General features: G+C 50.9%; 1 protein-coding gene across 4 annotated transcripts in view; it reads left to right on the top strand.

Annotated features, from left to right (window-relative positions):
* Positions 1 to 15,825: 15,825 nt before the first annotated feature.
* ADAM15 (ADAM metallopeptidase domain 15) overlaps positions 15,826 to 20,133 on the top strand; it is a 39,959-nt gene continuing 35,651 nt past the window's right edge. For 2 of the 4 annotated variants that reach the window (XM_073552350.1, XM_073552351.1), the window contains exon 1: positions 15,826 to 16,033. In XM_073552350.1, coding sequence (XP_073408451.1) covers positions 15,958 to 16,033 — 76 coding nt within the window. In that variant the 5' untranslated portion in view covers positions 15,826 to 15,957. The remainder of the gene's footprint in view (positions 16,034 to 20,133) is intronic. The other 2 variants (XM_073552349.1, XM_073552352.1) reach the window with 2 other exon arrangements.

Consider the following 20,133-nt stretch of genomic DNA (forward strand, 5'->3'; position numbering starts at 1 on the left):
CTTTTATTCACTGTCCTATTAAGGGAATAGAAGAATCCAGGATATCTATAAACAGAAAGATAGTGAGGAAACACTTAGCTAACCTAAATGAATTCAAGTCTCCAGGTCCAGATGAATTACACCCCAGAGTACTGAAGGAGATAGCAGAAGACATTTTTGAACCCCTCTCCATAATCTTTGAAAATTCTTGGAGAACAGGAGAAGTGCCAGAAGACTGGAGAAGAGCAAATGTTGTTCCTATCTTCAAAAAGGGGAAGAAGGTGGACCCAGGCAACTATAGGCCGGTGAGTCTGACTTCTATACCAGGAAAGATCTTTGAACAAATTATTAAACAACATGTATGTCAATACCTGGATAAGAATGAAGTGATTAAACAGAGTCAGCATGGGTTTGTAACTAATAAGTCATGTCAGACTAATTTAATTTCCTTCTATGACGGTATTACTGATTGGGTGGATCAAGGAAATGCTGTAGATATAGTATGTCTTGACTTCAGCAAAGCATTTGACAAAGTCTCTCATACAATCCTTATTGAAAAAAAAGTATGGAATGGACAAGGCAACTGTTAGGTGGATTCATAACTGGCTTAGTGATCGGACCCAAAGAGTGGTCGTAAATGGCTGCACATCCAGTTGGAAGAATGTCTCAAGTGGGGTACCACAGGGCTCTGTCCTGGGCCCTGTATTGTTCAACATCTTTATCAACGATTTAGATGAAGGAATTGAGGGTAAACTGATTAAATTTGCTGATGACACAAAGCTAGGAGGGCTAGCTAATACTAGAGAAGAGAGGATTCAAAAAGATTTAAATAAACTGGAGAAGTGGGCAGCAACTAACAGAATGGTTTTTAACAGGGAGAAATGCAAAGTACTACATCTGGGCAATAAAAATGAAAAAAGCATATATAGAATGGGAGGAATAGGGCTAAGTGACAGCACATGTGAAAAAGACTTGGGTATACTAATAGATCACAGACTGAATATGAGTCAACAGTGTGATGCAGCAGCAAAAAAGGCAAATGCAATACTAGGATGTATTAACAGAAGCATACAGTCTAGATCACGTGAAGTAATTAATTCCCTCTACTCCTCTTTGGTCAGACCTCATCTGGAATATTGTGTCCAGTTTTGGGCACCACATTTTAAAAAAGACATCAACAAACTGGAGCAAGTTCAGAAAAGAGCGACCAGAATGGTGACCGGTCTGCAAACCCTGTCTTATGAGGAAAGGTTGCAGGATTTGGGAATGTTTAGTTTGCAAAAGAGAAGACTGAGAGGAGACTTAATAGCTGTCTACAAATATTTAAAGGGCTGTCACATTGTAGAAGGATCAACTTTATTCTCATTTGCACAAGGAAAGACTAGAAGCAATGGGATGAAACTGAATGGGAGGAGACACAGATTAGATATTAGAAAAAACTTTTTGACAGTTAGAGTGATCAATGAGTGGAACAGGCTGCCACGAGAAGTGGTGAGTTCTCCTTCAATGGAAGTCTTCAAACAGAGGCTGGACAGACATCTGACTGGAATGATTTAGCGAATCCTGCTTTGAGCAGGGGGTTGGATCAGATGGCCCAGGAGGTCCCTTCCAACTCTACGATTCTATGATTCTCACCCCCCGTTCCTCTCCTGTATACTCCACCATGTCTTCCTCTCACCCCTGTTTCTGTCCTGTATACTCCGCTGTGTCTTCCCCTCACACCCCCAATCCTGTATACTCCGCCTTGTCTTCCCCTCACCCTCGTTCCTGTCCTGTATACTCCGCTGTCTTTCCCTCACACCCCGGTCCTGCATGCTCAGCCTGTCTTCCCCTCACACTCCCGGTCCGGTCCTTTATACACCCCTGGTCTTCCCCTCACACCCCGGTCCTGTCCTGTATGCTCCGCCTTGTCTTTCCTTCACCCTTGTTCCTGTCCTGTATACTCCGCTGCGTCTTTCCCTCACACCCCGGTCCTGTATACTCAACCTGTCTTCCCCTCACACCCCCGGTCCGGTCCTGTATTGTTGTGAACACTCTTAACCTGACTTCTGAGATTGGGCTCCCTCTGGTGGTGGCTGCGGGTAGTGGAGCTGGCCGGTGTTGACAGAAGTCCATCACCTGAAGACGATGAGTGGAAGTCAGGTGTTGCAGACTGGGAAGATTTAAGTGAGCAAGCTTCCCTCAGTTGCTGCTGACTTGTTTTTCTTCCTGTACATCTTGAAGTCCGCTTGTCCCCTGCTTGGTCCTGCATTGTTCAGATAAGTTATTTGTTTGCTGGAATCTTTTTGCATTTCATCCAGTTTTGTCTTTCTCTGCTTTCTGCTTTGCTGTGTGGGTTCAGCATTGTTCCCTGCTGGGACCGATGCTGGGACCCCGCTCCATATGCCACAGCTTATGTCAGTGTGTTCAGTATTGCTAATCCCGTTATAGCAGTGTCTTTGGTTTTGCTTCCAGTTGACACCCGAATGCTGATCTAGTGGGGGAGAGGTCGTGTGTCCTCAGTATTTTTGCAGATCAGACGTGTTGGATTTTTTAGGGTTTTCGCATGATTGCAAACAGTATCTTTTCTGTCCTGTGCTATCTAGACAGTTTGGGCCCCATCATTTGCTTACTCTATTTTCTGCCTATGTTTGTGCCTCATCTTGTCTCACCGGCAATATATGTTTGGGGGCTATCTGTTCCTTTGGGGTTCTGCTCCGGGGCAGTTTAGCTTCCCCCTTTCTTGCTTTAGGCTTAGTTAACTCTTTGGCTCTGCCGAGGCGTCTAGGGCATCGTAGGTACATCCCACGGCTAATTCTAGTTGTGTTGTTAGGTTTAGGGGTCTGCAATCCGCTAAGTTGCCAACCTTTCTGGTGTTCTGGTTGCCTAGCTTATTTCCCGGTTATCCTCCTCGGTGACCTAATCATAACAGAATCACCAGCCTAAACTGTAAATTCTAGGGTGCTCTAAAGAAGGGAAAAATTGTAAAAAAAGAAAAAAAGTGTCTTAATTTTTCTTATATATTTTTTCTTCTATTTCTCTGGGGGCCGTACGAGGATTTTTTCTTTAATGGAGACTAAGCAATTGTCCGATTGTGTTGAGCAGCTTGCTGCTGAAGTTCGGGGAATTTCTGCCTATCTCGCTCAATCGTCTGCTGTAGAACCAAAAATCCCTATTCCTGAAGTATTTTCTGGGGATCGGTCTAAATTTTTGAACTTTAAGAATAATTGTAAACTGTTTTTTCCCTCGACACCTAATTCCTCGGGGAACTTGGTGCAGCAGGTTAAAATTGTCATCTCCCTGCTGCGTGGCGACCCCCAGCACTGGGCCTTTTCTCTGACACCTGGGGATCCTATTCTGACTGTTACGCCCCCGGGCTTCACTTACCCGGCGGCGCGCACTTCCCTGCGCGCTCCTACTCTCTGGCGCGTCCCCGCGCCCGTCCTCCGGTTCTCCCGGTGGCAGGCACCTGCGCACTGCCTCCCTCCAGGCGGGCAGCCCCCTGGGTAACATGACGCGCTGGCCCCGCCTCCAACATGGCGGCGCCCAGCGCTACTTATGGCCGGCGTCTGGACAGGTAAGACGCCTGTTCTTCTAACGCGGTGACGCTGTCTTTGCGGCACTCTCCGTGTTCCAGGCCCTATTAACCTGCCTCTGTTTGCGCTGTGCTCCTGTCCTTGCACCCTTATTCTTTCCCCTGCCTTCTCTGCCTTTGTCAGTTCCCCCTCTGCTCTCGTGCATCCTCAGTTGTTCCTTCCCGGTCCTGCTCCTCACATCCTTCCGCTTTTTGTTTCTTCTTTTGCAGCCTCCAGCCATTCGCACCCGCTACGCTCCGGTCCTGAGCTCTGCCTGATCCTTACGCTCTCTGTGCTCCCCTGTGCTCACTGTACGGATACGCCTGTGCCTCCACTCCTGCCTAGTCCTAGTCGCCCCTTTGGTTCCGGCTGTCACGGTTCCATCCCCTGGGGGTCTGCCCCTAACACTCCCTGTATAGGGGGTGGTCCTCACCTGGGCGCTTGCCCTCGGGGGCTCTGGAGCCGTGACCCAGAGGGTCCACTTCCGGGTTGCCTCTCCCGCTACAGCAACCATAACAGTAAGAACAGGCCATGGACCCCGCTGGAGCCACAGCTGCCCAAAAGGAGTTGGTTTTCCTCCGGGAGAACCAGACGCGCATGAAGTGCTTTATGAAAACACTGGACTCGCGTCTTTCCGCACTCCAATCGTCTGACCCTGGTAACGCCGCTCAGTTGGCGGGCTTACAACAAGAATTGGCGCAGCAGCGTGATACCCAGTCCCATATCCTCAGCTATATGGCTTCGGTGGACGGTCGGTTGCTCGCTTTGCACTCGGCCGCCTCTGCCTCTCCTGCTGCAGGTTCCCATCCTCCTCCACGGCTGGCCAAACCACCCCGGTATAGCGGTGACGCTAAATTATGTCGGGATTTTTTAAATTAGTGCCGCCTTCATTTTGAATTAATGCCCCAGCAGTACCCCACTGTCCGAGCCAAAGTGGCCTTCATCATCTCGCACCTAGAGGGAGATGCTCTGGCTTGGGTCAATCCCCTCTGGGAGCGTGATGACCCGGTGGTTACCCAGTTATCCGTTTTTATGGACACTTTTCGTCGGGTTTTTGACGAACCAGGTCGGTTAGCTTCCACCACCGAGGCTCTATTCAGCCTCTGCCAAGGTTCACTAACCGTGGGCCAGTACGCCATACAGTTCAGGACCTTGTCCGCCGACTTAGGTTGGAATAACGAGGCGTTGGTGGGCGCCTTCTGGCGAGGTCTCTCGAGTCGTTTTAAAGATGAGCTCGCTGGTCGAGATACCCCTACAGCTTTGGAGGATTTGATTTCCCTGGCCACACGGATAGATCTCCGGTTTCAGGAACGGGCCAGGGAGAGAAGGGCCTCTCGTCCTTTATCTTCTCTTCGCAGACCACTCAGTCCCTGACCCAGGATTCTCTCCTCAGCCTCCACCCCTGAACCTATGCAGGTGGACCGCCTGAAGCTCTCTGACCAGCGTCGCAGGGAGAGAACCCTCCAGGGCCTTTGGTTCTACTGCGGCAGCAGCTCCCATTTGCTCCGAACCTGTCCTGACCGTCCGGAAAACTTCTCCGCCTAGGCCAGGTAAGAGAGGCCTTCCTGGGCGTTTTTGATACTTCTCAACCGCTCATTTGTCTGTCCTTTTGCATGTTGAAGGAAACGGGCTTCTCTGGTGGCCTATGTGGACTCGGGTGCCGCCGAAAATTTTATTAGGCTTGAGGTCAACAAATTTTCTGTTCCTGTGAAACCCTTAGTGAACCCCCTAAGCCTCGCTTCCGTAGATGGTCGACCCCTGCTAGAGACAGTTACTCATGTCACTTATGAGATAGAGTTGCAGGTAGGAGCCCTACACAGGGAGAAAATTACGTTTTTTGTCTTGGCAGGTATTTCCCATCCAATCCTACTCAGTCTTCCTTGGTTACGACTTCACGAGCCCACCTTAGACTGGCATAGCGGCAACGTTTTGCGCTGGGGGAGTCTTGTCGGGCTCGGTGTCTGCTGCCGATGCGTCCTGTGGGTACCCCCCTTCCCTCTCCTGTTCTCTCCGGATTACCGTCTGCCTACAGTGCCTTTGTGGATGTTTTCGTTAAGAAAGAGGCCGAAACTCTACCACCGCACCGACCCTATGACTGCCCCATTGAGCTCGCTCCCGGCACCACTCCACCTCGGGGTAGGATTTATCCTCTCTCCTCGGCGGAGACCCAAGCCATGTCTGAATACATCCATGACAACCTGGCCAGGGGCTTCATTCGCAAGTCATCGTCCCCTGCAGGAGCGGGCTTCTTTTTTGTAAAGAAGAAGGATGGATCGTTGCGTCCCTGCATCGATTACCGTGGCCTGAATCACATCACCGTGAAGAACAAATATCCACTGCCACTCATCTCTGAGCTCTTTGATCGGCTGAAAGGAGCACGTGTGTTTACAAAGCTTGACCTACGAGGGGCCTATAATCTGGTTCGCATACGTGCTGGAGATGAGTGGAAGACGGCGTTCAACACACGTGACGGGCACTACGAGTATTTGGTTATGCCCTTTGGGCTCTGCAACGCACCTGCAATATTCCAGGAACTTGTTAATGATGTCTTTCGAGATCTTCTCTACTCCTGTGCTGTAGTCTACCTGGACGACATCTTAGTCTTCTCTCCAGATCTGGCCACACATCGCCGAGACGTTCGCCAAGTCCTCCAACGTCTTAGGGAGAACCATCTTTTTGCCAAGTTGGAGAAGTGCCTCTTTGAGCAGACTTTGTTGCCGTTTCTTGGTTACATCGTCTCGAACTCAGGGTTAGAGATGGACCCTGAGAAAGTCTCGGCAGTTCTCAAGTGGCCGCATCCCCTCGGACTAAAGGATATCCAGCGGTTTTTGGGGTTTGCCAATTATTACCGGCAGTTTATCCCCCACTTTTCTTCGTTGACTAAACCCATCTCGGCTCTTGTTCGCAAAGGGGCCGATCCCAATCATTGGCCCTCTGATGCTGAAGCTGCCTTTGAAACCTTGAAGCAGGAGTTTGCGAAGACTCCGGTACTCCATCGTCCAGATACCAGCCGACCATTCATTTTAGAGGTTGACGCCTCTTCGGTGGGAGCAGGAGCAGTCCTTCTGCAGAAGACCTCCTCCGGGCGTACTCTCACCTGCGGATTCTTTTCAAAGGCTTTCTCCGCTCTCGAACGTAACTATGCTGTTGGAGAACTTTTGGCCATAAAGATGGCTCTTGAAGAATGGCGCCATCTTCTCGAGGGTGCTCTCCATCCGTTCATCATTTTTACGGATCACAAAAATTTGGCCTATCTTCAGTCCGCCCAAAGGCTCAATCCTCGGCAGGCCAGATGGCCCTTGTTCTTCGAACGCTTTGACTTCGAACTCCACGACTTCGAACTCCACTTCTTCGAACTCCACTTCCGACCCGGGAATAAGAATATCAAGGCAGATGCTCTGTCACGGTCGCTCCAGCCAGTGGATAAGGAGGAGGGTCCAGCACATCTCATCGACCCTGCCAAAATCCTTACCGTGGCCCCTCTAAGCCTAGTCTCCCCACCATCTGGTAAAACCTTTGTTCGGAGTGGAGATAGACTCAAGGTTCTTCATTGGAGCCACTCGTCAAAATTTTCAGGACATTCTGGAGTTAAGAAGACTCTCTCGCTTGCCTCCCGCCATTTTTGGTGGCCTTCGCTTCGCAGGGACGTCCAGGATTTCATCGCCTCCTGCCCTTTGTGTGTCCGGAACAAGGTACCACGACATCGTCCTTCGGGACTCCTACATCCGTTACCTGTACCTACCAATCCATGGACTCATATTGCTATGGATTTCATCACCGATTTGCCCTCCTCTTCCAAATGTACGGTTATTTTGGTAGTCCTGGACCGAGTTTCCAAAATGGCTCACTTTATCGCTCTACCTGGTCTTCCTACAGCTTCTGAGTTGGCAAGGATCTTCCTGCTCCATGTCTTTCACCTCCATGGTTTTCCACAGCATATTGTCTCGGATCGAGGAGTCCAGTTTACCTCGTTTTTGGCGAGCCCTCTGCGGGTTGCTGAAGATCACTTTGGATTTTTCCTCTGCCTACCACCCCCAGTATAATGGTCAAGTCGAGCGAGTCAACCAGGCTCTAACATCCTATCTCCGGCATTTTTCCAATGCGCACCAGGATGATTGGGTTTCACTTCTTCCTTGGGCTGAATTTGCATATAGTAACCATCCAAGTGAAGCCTCCTCCAAATCTCCCTTTTTTGTGGTTTTTGGTCAGCACTCCGGCATTCCCCTTCCTGTGTCCCCTACCTCGGGTGTACCGGCAGCGGACTCTTTGTCTGTGGACTTCTCTCAGATCTGGAGGGAGACCAAAGTAGCCCTCAAGGGTGCCAGCCTAAGGATGAAGAGGTATGCTGACAAGAGTCGGCTAGACGCACCTCCGTATCGCCCAGGGGATAGAGTTTGGTTGTCTTCTCGGCATGTCAGGTTGAAGATTCCCTCCTATAAATTAGGTCATTACATTGGCCCCTTTGAGATCTTAAGTCGCATCAACGACGTGGCCTACAAATTGAAATTGCCCGCCTCACTAAGGATTCCCAATACCTTTCACGTATCTCTCCTCAAACCTGCAGTATTTAACCAGTATCACTCCGTGCCTTCCCAAATTTCCCAACATTGTAGCTCGGATAACACCTTTGAGGTTCGGGATATATTGGCTATGAAGACAGTTAAGGGAAAGACCCTGTTTTTAGTGGATTGGAAGGGTTTCGGTCCTGAGGAGAGATCATGGGAACCCCAGGAGAATATTGATGCCCCTCGCATTATAAGACGATTTCTCTCCAGCGTGAGGAGAGGGGGGACGTAAAGGGGGGGTACTGTTATGCCTCCGAGCTTCACTTACCAGGCGGCGCGCACTTCCCTGCGTGCTCCTGCTCTCCGGCGTGTCCCCGCACCCGGCCACCGGCTCTCCCGGTGGCAGGCGCCTGCGCACTGCCTCCCTCCAGGCACGCAGCCCCCTGGGTAACATGACGCGATGGCCCCGCCTCCAACATGGCGGTGCCCAGCGCTACTTATGGCCGGCGTCTGGACAGGTAAGACGCCTGTTCTAACGCGGTGACGCTGTCTTTGCGGCACTCTCCGTGTTCCAGACCCTATTATCCTGCCTCTGTTTGCGATGTGCTCCTGTCCTTGCACCCTTATTCTTTCCCCTGCCTTCTCTGCCTTTGTCAGTTCCCCCTCTGCTCTCCTGCTGTACTGTCTCCTCAGTTGTTCCTTCCCGGTCCTGCTCCTCACATCCTTCCGCTTTTTGTTTCTTCTTTTGCAGCCTCCAGCCATTCGCACCCGCTACACTCCGGTCCTGCGCTCTGCCTGATCCCTACGCTCTCTGTGCTTCCCTGTGCTCACTGTATGGATACGTCTGTGCCTCCACTCCTGCCTAGTCCTAGTCGCCCCTTTGGTTCCGGCTGTCGCGGTTCCATCCCCTGGGGGTCTGCCCCTAACACTCCCTGTATAGGGGGTGGTCCTCACCTGGGCGGTCCACTTCCGGGTTGCCTCTCCGTACCTTCCCGCTACAGCAACCGTAACACTGACTAATGTGGATGTGTTTTTTCAAGTCCTGGGGTTGTTGTATGATGAACCTAATGCCATTGATCAAGCTGAGAAAACTTTATTGGCATTGAACCAGGGTCAGGAAGCGGCAGAGTTATATTGTCAAAAATTCCAAAAGTGGGCGGTCTTTACTAAATGGAACGATGACGCCCTAGCAGCTCTTTTTCGGAAAGGTCTGGCAGAAACCGTAAAAGATGTTATGGTGGGATTTCAGGTCCCCTCTGGTCTTAACGACTCTGTCATTAGCCATTCAAATTGATCGACGTTTACGTGAACGTAAAACTATGCAAGAGGTGGTGTTGCCTTTCGAACAAACTTCTGAGCCCATGCAATGTGATAGGGTTTTGTGTAGGGCGCAACGTCAAGAGTTTAGAAGCCGTAATAATAAGTTATGCTTCTTTTGTGGGGACGTCTCTCATACTATTTCTGTCTGCCCTAAGCCGGAAAAACATTTTGCTCACTCATTTGCTGTGGGCAGTGTACAGCCTAAATTCCTTTTGGCGGTTTCCTTGATCTGCTCCTTATCTTCATTTTGTGTTAAGGCTTTAGTTGATTCAGGAGCAGCCCTGAACCTGATGGATTTTGACTTTGCCAAACGTTGTGGTTTTCCCATGGTACCCTTGCGGAATCCTATTCCTTTAAGGGGTATTGATGCTAATCCTTTGGCAGAGAATAAACCCCAGTTTTAGACCCAGGTGATAATGCGAGTTGCCCCGAACCACTAAGAGAATTGTAAATTTTTGGTGTTGCATAATTTACATGACATTATTGTACTGGGTTTTCCTTGGTTACAAACCCATAATCCTGTTTTGGAATGGAAATCTGTGTCTGTGGTGAGTTGGGGTTGTCAATGTGTTCTTAGTGACACGTTTTCTCCACCTCTCCCCAGTCTCATGATGTTCCTATTTGGGTGATTTTCTGATGTATTTAGTGAGAGTAAGTCCTCGTCTTTGCCTCCTCATAGGAGTTATGATTGTGCGATCGAGTTAGTACCCGGTTGTAAATTTGCTAAGGGTCGGTTTTTCAACTTATCTGTACCTGAACATGATGCTATGCGATCTTATATCAAGGAGTCATTGGAGAAGGGTCATATCAGACCATGCTCTTCACCTTTAGGTGCTGCTTTTTTTTTTGTGGCCAAGAAAGATGGCTCATTAAGGCCATGCATTGACTATCGCTTCCTTAATAAAATCACTGTTAAATATCAGTATCCGCTACCCCTGATTTCTGATTTATTTTCCAGAGTTAAAGGTGCTAGTTGGTTTACCAAGCTTTACCTTAGGGGGCGTATAATCTTATTCGCATCAAGCATGGTGATGAATGGAAGATGGCGTTTAAAACCCCTGAGGGACACTTATGCCCCTTCCGTCTTCCAATCTTTCATGAACGATATTTTCCGGGACTTTCTGGATAAGTTTTTGATTTTATTTGGACCATATCTTGATTTTTTCCAGTGATTGGGATTCTCATGTGGAACATGTTCGGACTGTGTTCCGGATTTTGATAGAAAATGCTTTGTACGTTAAGGGATCGAAATGTCTCTTTGGCATACAAAAGATTTCGTTTTTGGGATTCATTTTGTCCCCGTCTGCTATGGAAATGGACCCGGCCAAGGTCCAGGCCATTTATGATTGGGTTCAGCCCACTTCTTTGAAGGCTCTCCAGAAGTTTTTGGGTTTTGCTAATTTCTATCGTAAATTCATAAGTAATTTTTCTGGTATTGTTAAACCACTGACTGATTTGACCAAAAAGGGCGCTGATGTGGTGAATTGGTCTCCAGAAGCAGTCTCCGCGTTTCAGGAGCTTAAGCGGAGATTCACTGCTGCTCCAGTCTTACGGCAACCTGATGTTTCACTCCCATTTCAAGTGGAGATAGATGCTTCTGAGATTGGTGCAGGAGCCGTTTTGTCTCAAAGAGATCCGGTAACCTCTAAGATGAATCCCTGTGCCTTCTTTTCTTGAAAATTTTCCCCATCTGAACATAACTATGATGTGGGGAATCGGGAATTGTTGGCTAGGAAGTGGGCATTTGAAGAGTGGAGACATTGGTTGGAGGGAGCCAGACATCAAGTTGTGGTCCTCACAGACCATAAGAACTTGATCTATCTTGAAACAGCCAAGAGATTGAATCCTAAACAGGCTAGATGGGCCTTGTTTTTCACGCGTTTTAATTTTGTGGTCTCCTTTCTTCCGGGCACTAAGAATGTTAAGGCGGATGCCCTCTCTAGGAGTTTCTTTGCGGATTCTCTTGATGTGACCGATCCTACTACCATTCTAAATGAGAGTGTGGTTCTTTCCGCCATTTCTCCCGATTTGGGACTTGCCCTGGAGGAATTTCAGGAGGACAAACCTGAACGATGCCATATGGGGAAATTGTATGTCCCTGACCAGTGGAGGAAAAGAGTAATGTCTGAAATTCATTGCTCCACCTTAGCTGGTGATTCTGGCATTTTTGGTACCAGAGATTTGGTGAGTCGATCTTTTTTGGTGGCCTGCCTTATCTCGTGATGTCAGGAATTTTGTGCAGTACTGTGGGACTTGTTCTCGGTCCAAACCCTGTTCTTGTTCTAGTGTTTTGTTAATTCCCCTGCCGGTCCCCAGGAGGCCATGGACCCATATCTCAATGGATTTTATTTCTGATCTCCCTGTCTCTCAGGGAATGACTGTTATCTTTGTGATCTGTGATAGATTTTCTAAGATGCTCCATCTTGTACCACTCCCAAAGTTGCCATCTTCTTCTGAGTTGGTGCCCCGGTCTTTACAACAGGTGGATTGTTTGCACAGGATTCCTGAGAACATTGTGTATGACAGAGGAGTCCAGTTTGTTTCCAGATTTGAGAGCTTTATGTTCTAAACTGGAAATTCAGTTATCTTTCTCCACTGCATTTCACCCTCAGACCAATGGGCGAACTGAGAAAACAAACCAGTCTTTGGAAACCTATTTGAGATGTTTTATATCTGCCGATCAGGATAACTGGGTCTCATTTTTGCCCTTGGCCGAATTTGCTCTAAATAGGGCTAGTTCTGCCACTTTGATCTCTCTTTTTTCTGCAACTTTAGGTTTCATCCTCGATTTTCTTCAGGGCAGGTGGAGGCTTCAGCCTATCCAAGTGTGGATTCAGTGGTAGAGAGAATGCAGCAGATTTGGGATCAAGTAGTGGATGCGTTGTCTCAGGTGAAGGCCCAACGGTCTGTCAACTGGTATAGGACCATTGGTCCCCGGTTTAAAGTGGGTGACATGGTTTGGTTGTCCTCAAAAAATATTCCTGTGAAAGTTGTGTCTCCAAAATTCAAGTCAAGGTTCATTGGACCTTATAAGATTTTGGAAATCCTTAATCCTGTTTCTTTCCGTTTGGCTCTTCCCGGAACGTTTAAGATTCACAACATTTTTCATAAGCCTTTGTTGAAAAGGTTTGTGGAGCCAGTAGTTCCCATGGCTGTGCCCCCTGATCCTGTATTGGTTAAGGGTAATCTGGAGTATGAGGTAGAGAAGGTATTGGATTCTTGTCTGGCTAGACAGGAGACTCCAGTACTTGGTCAAGTGGAAAGGCTAGGGTCAGGAGGATAATTCTTGGGTGTCTGCTTCTGACATTCATGCAGAGAGATAGGTTCGCGCCTTTCACCGGGTCCATCCTGATCGGCCTGGCGGTATGAGGGTTCGGTGACCCCTCTTCAAGGGGGGGGGTACTGTTGTGAACACTCTTAACCTGACTTCTGAGATTGGGCTCCCTCTGGTGGTGGCTGCAGGTAGTGGAGCTGGCCGGGTTGACAGAAGTCCATCACCTGAATACGATGAGTGGAAGTCAGGTGTTACAGATGTAGGTAGGGTAACCGACAAGGGGGTGTTCCGCTTCTTGCCGCAGACAGACTCGAGACAGAGACAGGATCGTGTCCAACAGGTCTTCTTTATTAGCCATCGTCACGACGACCACAGCAACACACGACAGCAGTTTACACTCTTCGCACACAGGTCGGGGTACCTTCACTTCCTTCTGACGACCCCCGCGGATCTTTCACTGCAGTCGCCCTAGGCCTATCTACTGCAGCGCTCCACCAGTCCGAGTCCGTTCACCTTGTGGAACCCACAGGCTGTCTCTGTCTGCGGCTTCTGTAGTTTGGGCCACCCCCCGTGACCGTCTCAGCTGTCAGTCCCCTCCGGAACTTCTTTCCTGTCTTTTCTCCTCAGCAGGGCTTCCTGTCTCCTGTGCTCCTCTCGCTGACTGACTTTTCCAGAACCTTCTCTCCCTCTTTTATATCCGTCTCGTTTGGGTAACCCCGCCCCCCATGACTTGGCAGTTTCTTTAGCCAATGGCTGCTGTCTAGTCCTATGTTCACAACTCTCCACTGCCCTCTTGTGGTCAAACTCCAATATTACACTATACCTTTGCCTTCCTACTGCAGACGGTCCGTACATCAGTCCACCTTCCCTACACAGACTGGGAAGATTTAAATGAGCAAGCTGCCCTCAGTTGCTGCTGGTGATTTGTTTTTCTTCCTGTACATCTTGAAGTCCGCTTGTCCCCTGCATCGATCAGATAAGTTATTTCTTTGCTGCAATCTTTTTGCATTTCATCCAGTTTTGTCTTTCTCTGCTTTCTGCGTTGCTGTGTGGGTTCAGCATTGTTCCCTGCTGGGACCGATGCTGAACCCCACAGCTTATGTCGGTTTGTTCAGTATTGCTAATCCCGTTATAGCAGTGTCTTTGGTTTTGCTTCCAGTTGACACCAGAATGCCGATCTAGTGGGGGAGAGGTCGTGTGGCCTCAGTATTTTTGCATATCAGACGTGTTGGGTTTTTGCGTGATTGCAGATAGAATCTTTTCTGTCCTGTGCTATCTAGACAGTTTGGGCCCCATCATTTGCTTACTCTATTTCCTGCCTGTGTTTGTGCCTCATCTTGTCTCACCTGCAATATATGTTCAGGGGGCTATCTATTCCTTTGGGGTTCTGCTCCGGGGCAGTTTAGCTTTCCCTTTTCTTGTTTTAGGCTTAGTTAACTCTTTGGCTGTGCCGAGGTGTCTAGGGCCTGGGCATCGGAAGTACGTCCCACGTCTAATTCTACTTGTGTTGTTAGGTTTAGGCGTCTGCAATCCGCAAAATTGCCAACCTTTCTGGTGTTCTGGTTGCCTAGCTTACTTCCGGGCTATCCTCCTCGGTGACCTAATCATAACACTGTATACTCTGCTGGTCTTCCCCTCACACCCTTGTCCTGTCCTGTATACAACGCCTTGTCTTCCCCTCACCCCTGTTCCTGTCCTGTATACTCTGCTGTCTTTCCCTCACACCCCGGTCCTGTATACTCAGCCTGTCACCCCAGGTCGGGTCCTGTATACTCCTCTATGTCTTCCCATCACACCCTCGGTCCTGTATACTCCGCCTTGTCTTCCCCTCACACTCCGGTCCAGTCCTGTGTACTCCGCTGGTCTTCCCCTCACCCTGTTCCTGTCCTGTATACGCTGCTGTGTCTTCCTCTCACCCCCCCGGTCCTGTATACTCCTCTGTGTCTCCCCCTCACACCCCCAACCCAGTCCTGGCTGTATACTCCGCCTTGTTTTCCCCTCACACTCCGGTCCTGTCCTGTATACTCCGCTGGTCTTCCCCTCACACCCCCAGTCCTGTCCTGTATACTCCGCCGGTCTTCCCCTCACACCCCCAGTCCTGTCCTGTATATTCCGCCGGTCTTCCCCTCACACCCCCAGTCCTGTCCTGTATACTCCGCTGGTCTTCCCCTCACACCCCCAGTCCTGTCCTGTATACTCCGCCGGTCTTCCCCTCACACCCCCAGTCCTGTCCTGTATACTCCGCTGGTCTTCCCCACATCCCCAGCCCAGTCTTGGCTGTATACTCCGCTTTGTCTTCCCCTCACACCCCCAGTCCTGTCCTGTATACTCCGCCGGTCTTCCCCTCACACCCCCAGTCCTGTCCTGTATACTCCGCTGGTCTTCCCCTCACACCCCCAGTCCTGTCCTGTATACTCCGCCGGTCTTCCCCTCACACCCCCAGTCCTGTCCTGTATATTCCGCCGGTCTTCCCCTCACACCCCCAGTCCTGTCCTGTATACTCCGCCGGTCTTCCCCTCACACCCCCAGTCCTGTCCTGTATACTCCGCCGGTCTTCCCCTCACACCCCCAGTCCTGTCCTGTATACTCCGCCGGTCTTCCCCTCACACCCCCAGTCCTGTCCTGTATACTCCGCTGGTCTTCCCCTCACACCCCCAGCCCAGTCTTGGCTGTATACTCCGCTTTGTCTTCCCCTCACACCCCCAGTCCTGTCCAGTATACTCCGCCGGTCTTCCCCTCACACCCCCAGTCCTGTCCTGTATACTCCGCCGGTCTTCCCCTCACACCCCCAGTCCTGTCCTGTATACTCCGCTGGTCTTCCCCTCACACCCCCAGCCCAGTCTTGGCTGTATACTCCGCTTTGTCTTCCCCTCACACCCCCAGTCCTGCCCTGTATACTCCGCCGGTCTTCCCCTCACACCCCCAGCCCAGTCTTGGCTGTATACTCCGCTTTGTCTTCCCCTCACACCCCCAGTCCTGTCCTGTATACTCCGCTGGTCTTCCCCTCACACCCCCAGTCCTGTCCTGTATACTCCGCCGGTCTTCCCCTCACACCCCCAGCCCAGTCTTGGCTGTATACTCCGCTTTGTCTTCCCCTCACACCCCAGGCCCGGTCCTATATATTCCTTCGTGTCATGTCCTCTGCAGACTGCAGTCATTTCTCATTGTCAGCGGGTCGCGACTCGCTTTCGCGGCCGATTTTCAGTAAGCAGACTCAGGCTCCGCCCATCAGTCATTAGCACTGCCCCGTTTCCTCCCTCCGCTGCTCCCGTCCTGGTGGCCGGCCTCGCTGGCCTCACAAATGCCGGGCCGCTGACAGCGGAGGATGAGGGCCGGCTTCTGGCTGCTGATATACTGGCTGGTGGTGGGATATCCTGGCTGGACCCAAGGAAGGCCGACAGGTCAGTGATGGAGGCAATAAGTGTGACAAGTGTGTGTGTGAGATCTGTCACTGTGTGTGTGTGTGTGTGTGTGGGGAGAGGAGATCTGTCACTGTGTGTGTGGAGAGGAGATCTGTCACTGTGTGTGTGGAGAGAGGAGATCTGTCACTGTGTGTGTGTGTGGAGAGAGGAGATCTGTCACTGTGTGTGTGTGGAGAGAGGAGATCTGTCACTGTGTGTGTGTGGAGAGGAGATCTGTCACTGTGTGTGTGTGGAGAGGAGATCTGTCACTGTGTGTGTGTGTGGAGAGGAGATCTGTCACTGTGTGTGTGTGTGTGTGTGTGTGTGTGTGTGTGTGTGGAGAGGAGATCTGTCACTGTGTGTGTGGAGAGGAGATCTGTCACTGTGTGTGTGGGGAGAGGAGATCTGTCACTGTGTGTGTGTGGAGAGGAGATCTGTCACTGTGTGTGTGTGGAGAGGAGATCTGTCACTGTGTGTGTGTGGAGAGGAGATCTGTCACTGTGTGTGTGGAGAGGAGATCTGTCACTGTGTGTGTGTGTGGAGAGAGGAGATCTGTCACTGTGTGTGTGTGTGTGTGTGGAGAGGAGATCTGTCAGTGTGTGTGTGTGTGTGGAGAGGAGATCTGTCACTGTGTGTGTGTGTGTGTGTGATCTGTCACTGTGTGTGTGGAGAGGAGATCTGTCAGTGTGTGTGTGGAGAGGAGATCTGTCACTGTGTGTGTGTGTGGGGAGAGGAGATCTGTCACTGTGTGTGTGTGTGGAGAGGAGATCTGTCACTGTGTGTGTGTGTGGAGAGGAGATCTGTCACTGTGTGTGTGTGTGGAGAGGAGATCTGTCACTGTGTGTGTGTGTGGAGAGGAGATCTGTCACTGTGTGTGTGTGTGGAGAGGAGATCTGTCACTGTGTGTGTGGAGAGGAGATCTGTCTGTGTGTGTGGAGAGGAGATCTGTCACTGTGTGTGTGGAGAGGAGATGTGTCACTGTGTGTGTGGAGAGGAGATCTGGCACTGTGTGTGTGTGTGTGTGTGTGGAGAGGAGATCTGTCACTGTGTGTGTGTGTGGAGAGGAGATCTGTCACTGTGTGTGTGTGTGTGTGTGTGTGTGTGTGTGTGTGTGTGTGTGTGGAGAGGAGATCTGTCACTGTGTGTGTGTGTGGAGAGGAGATCTGTCACTGTGTGTGTGTGGAGAGGAGATCTGTCACTGTGTGTGTGGAGAGGAGATCTGTCAGTGTGTGGAGAGGAGATCTGTCAGTGTGTGGAGAGGAGATCTGTCACTGTGTGTGTGTGTGTGTGGAGAGGAGATCTGTCACTGTGTGGGTGGGGAGAGGAGATCTGTCACTGTGTGTGTGTGTGGGGAGAGGAGATCTGTCACTGTGTGTGTGGAGAGGAGATCTGTCACTGTGTGTGTGTGTGTGTGGAGAGGAGATCTGTCACTGTGTGTGTGGAGAGGAGATCTGTCACTGTGTGTGTGGAAAGGAGATCTGTCACTGTGTGTGTGGAAAGGAGATCTGTCACTGTGTGTGTGGGGGGTTAGGAGATCTGTCACTGTGTGTGTGTGGGGGGGTGATTAGATCTGTCACTATGTGAGTGGGGGGGTTAGGAGATCTGTCACTGTGTGTGTGTCTGGGGGGGTTAGGAGATCTGCCACTGTGTGTGTGGGGGGTTAGGAGATCTGCCACTGTGTGTGTGTGTGTGGGGGGGGGGGTTTAGAAGATCTGCCACTGTGTGTGTGTGTGGGGGGTTTAGGAGATCTGCCACTGTGTGTGTGTGTGTGGGGGGTTTAGGAGATCTGCCACTGTGTGTGGGGGGGGTTTAGGAGATCTGCCACTGTGTGTGTGTGTGTGTGTGGGGGGGGGGGGTTAGGAGATCTGTCACTGTGTGTGTGTGGGGGGGTTAGGAGATCTGTCACTGTGTGTGTGGGGGGGGTTAGGAGATCTGTCACTGTGTGTGTGGGGGGGTGATCTGTCTCTATGTGTGGGGAGGGGGATGAGGAGATCTGTCACTATGTGTGTGGGGAGGGGGGTTAGGAGATTTATCACTGTGTGTGTGGGGGTTAGGAGATCTGTCACTGTGTGTGTGTGGGGGGGGAGGTTAGGAGATCTGTCACTGTGTGTGTGGGGGTTAGGAGATCTGTCACTGTGTGTGTGGGGGTTAGGAGATCTGTCACTGTGTGTGTGGGGGGGTGAGGAGATCTGTCACTGTGTGTGGGGGGTGAGGAGATCTGTTGCAGTGTCTGTGTTGGTGCAGTCCTCTGTGTGTCTACGGATGCGGACCTATCGTGGTGGGTTGGTGCAGACCTGTGGTGGTGTGTGTGTTGGTGCAGTCCTCTGTGTGTTTACGGATGCGGACCTATCGTGGTGGGTTGGTGCAGACCTGTGGCGGTGTGTGTGTTTGTGCAGTCCTCTGTGTGTCTGTCGGTGCTGACCTGTCTTGGTATGTTGGTGCAGTCCTCTGTATGTATGCTGGTGTGTTGGTGCAGTCCACTGTGTATGTCGGTGTGGACTCTCCGTGGTGTGTTGGTGCAGTCCTCTGTGTGTGTGTGTGTGTGTGTGCTGGTGCAGTCCTCTGTATTTGACGGTGTGAACTTGTCACGGAGTGCTGGTGCAGTCCTCTGTGTGTGTGCCGGTGCTGACCTGTCATGGTATGTTGGTGTAGTCCTCTGTGTGTGTGCTGGTGTGGACCTGTTGCGGTGTGTTGGTGCAATCTTCTGTGTATGTCGGTGTGGACTCGTCGCAGTGTATTGGTGCAGTCCTCTGTGTGTGCTGGTGCGGACCTGTCGAGGTGTGTGTCTGCCGGTGCTGACCTGTCGCGGTGTGTTGGTGCAGTCCTCTGTGTGTATACTGGTATGGACCTTTTGCGGTGTGTTGGTGTAGTCCTCTGTGTGTATGCTGGTGTGGACCTGTTGCAGTGTGTTGGTGCAGTCCTCTGTGTGTATGCTAGTGTGGACCTGTTGCGGTGTGTTGGTGCAGTCCTCTGTGTGTATACTGGTATGGACCTGTTGCGGTGTGTTGGTGTAGTTCTCTGTGTGTATGCTGGTGTGGACCTGTTGCGGTGTGTTGGTGCAGTCCTCTGTGTGTATGTTGGTGTGGACCTGTTGCGGTGTGTTGGTGCAGTCCTCTGTGTATGCTAGTGTGGACCTGTTGCGGTGTGTTGGTGCAGTCCTCTGTGTGTATACTGGTATGGACCTGTTGCGGTGTGTTGGTGTAGTCCTCTGTGTGTATGCTGGTGTGGACCTGTTGCGGTGTGTTGGTGTAGTCCTCTGTGTGTATACTGGTATGGACCTGTTGCGGTGTGTTGGTGTAGTCCTCCGTGTGTATGCTGGTGTGGACCTGTTGCGGTGTGTTGGTGTAGTCCTCTGTGTGTATACTGGTATGGACCTGTTGCGGTGTGTTGGTGTAGTCCTCCGTGTGTATGCTGGTATGGACCTGTTGCGGTGTGTTGGTGTAGTCCTCTGTGTGTATACTGGTATGGACCTGTTGCGGTGTGTTGGTGTAGTCCTCTGTGTGTATGCTGGTGTGGACCTGTTGCGGTGTGTTGGTGTAGTCCTCTGTGTTTATACTGGTATGGACCTGTTGCGGTGTGTTGGTGTAGTCCTCCGTGTGTATACTGGTATGGACCTGTTGTGTTGTGTTGGTGTAGTCCTCTGTGTGTATACTGGTATGGACCTGTTGCGGTGTGTTGGTGCAGTCCTCTGTGTGTCTGCCGGTGCGGATCTGTCGCGGTGTCCTGGTGCTGTTTCTTTGTTCACACAGACATGCCTTCCTTATGCTCCAGATGTGACCGGTGTCGGGGGCGTTCGATGAGGGGATTTCTTCTATCCTTCTCTCGTTATGAGTCGGGGGGAACAGGTTTATGCTGTCAAGTGCAGCCAGTTATGAGGGGGCGCTGGGCGGGACCCTCAGTCTGGGTTTCCCAGGTCCCCATTAGCGCCGGATGTGGATGAGACAATCTGCTCCACCTAGTGATGTGCTCTCTCTGGTCTGTAACCCCTCCAGTGCTGGAGCAGAGGCCAAGCAGTAGTGCCGGGAGGAGTGGGGGTCCGTCTGCACCTGGGGAGCTAGATTTTATTTATATGTGGAGAGATACTGTACATAGTGGATATT

This window comes from Dendrobates tinctorius, unplaced genomic scaffold (assembly GCF_039654945.1).
Source record: "Dendrobates tinctorius isolate UK_male_01 unplaced genomic scaffold, ASM3965494v1 ptg000189l, whole genome shotgun sequence".
NCBI lineage: Eukaryota > Metazoa > Chordata > Amphibia > Anura > Dendrobatidae > Dendrobates > Dendrobates tinctorius.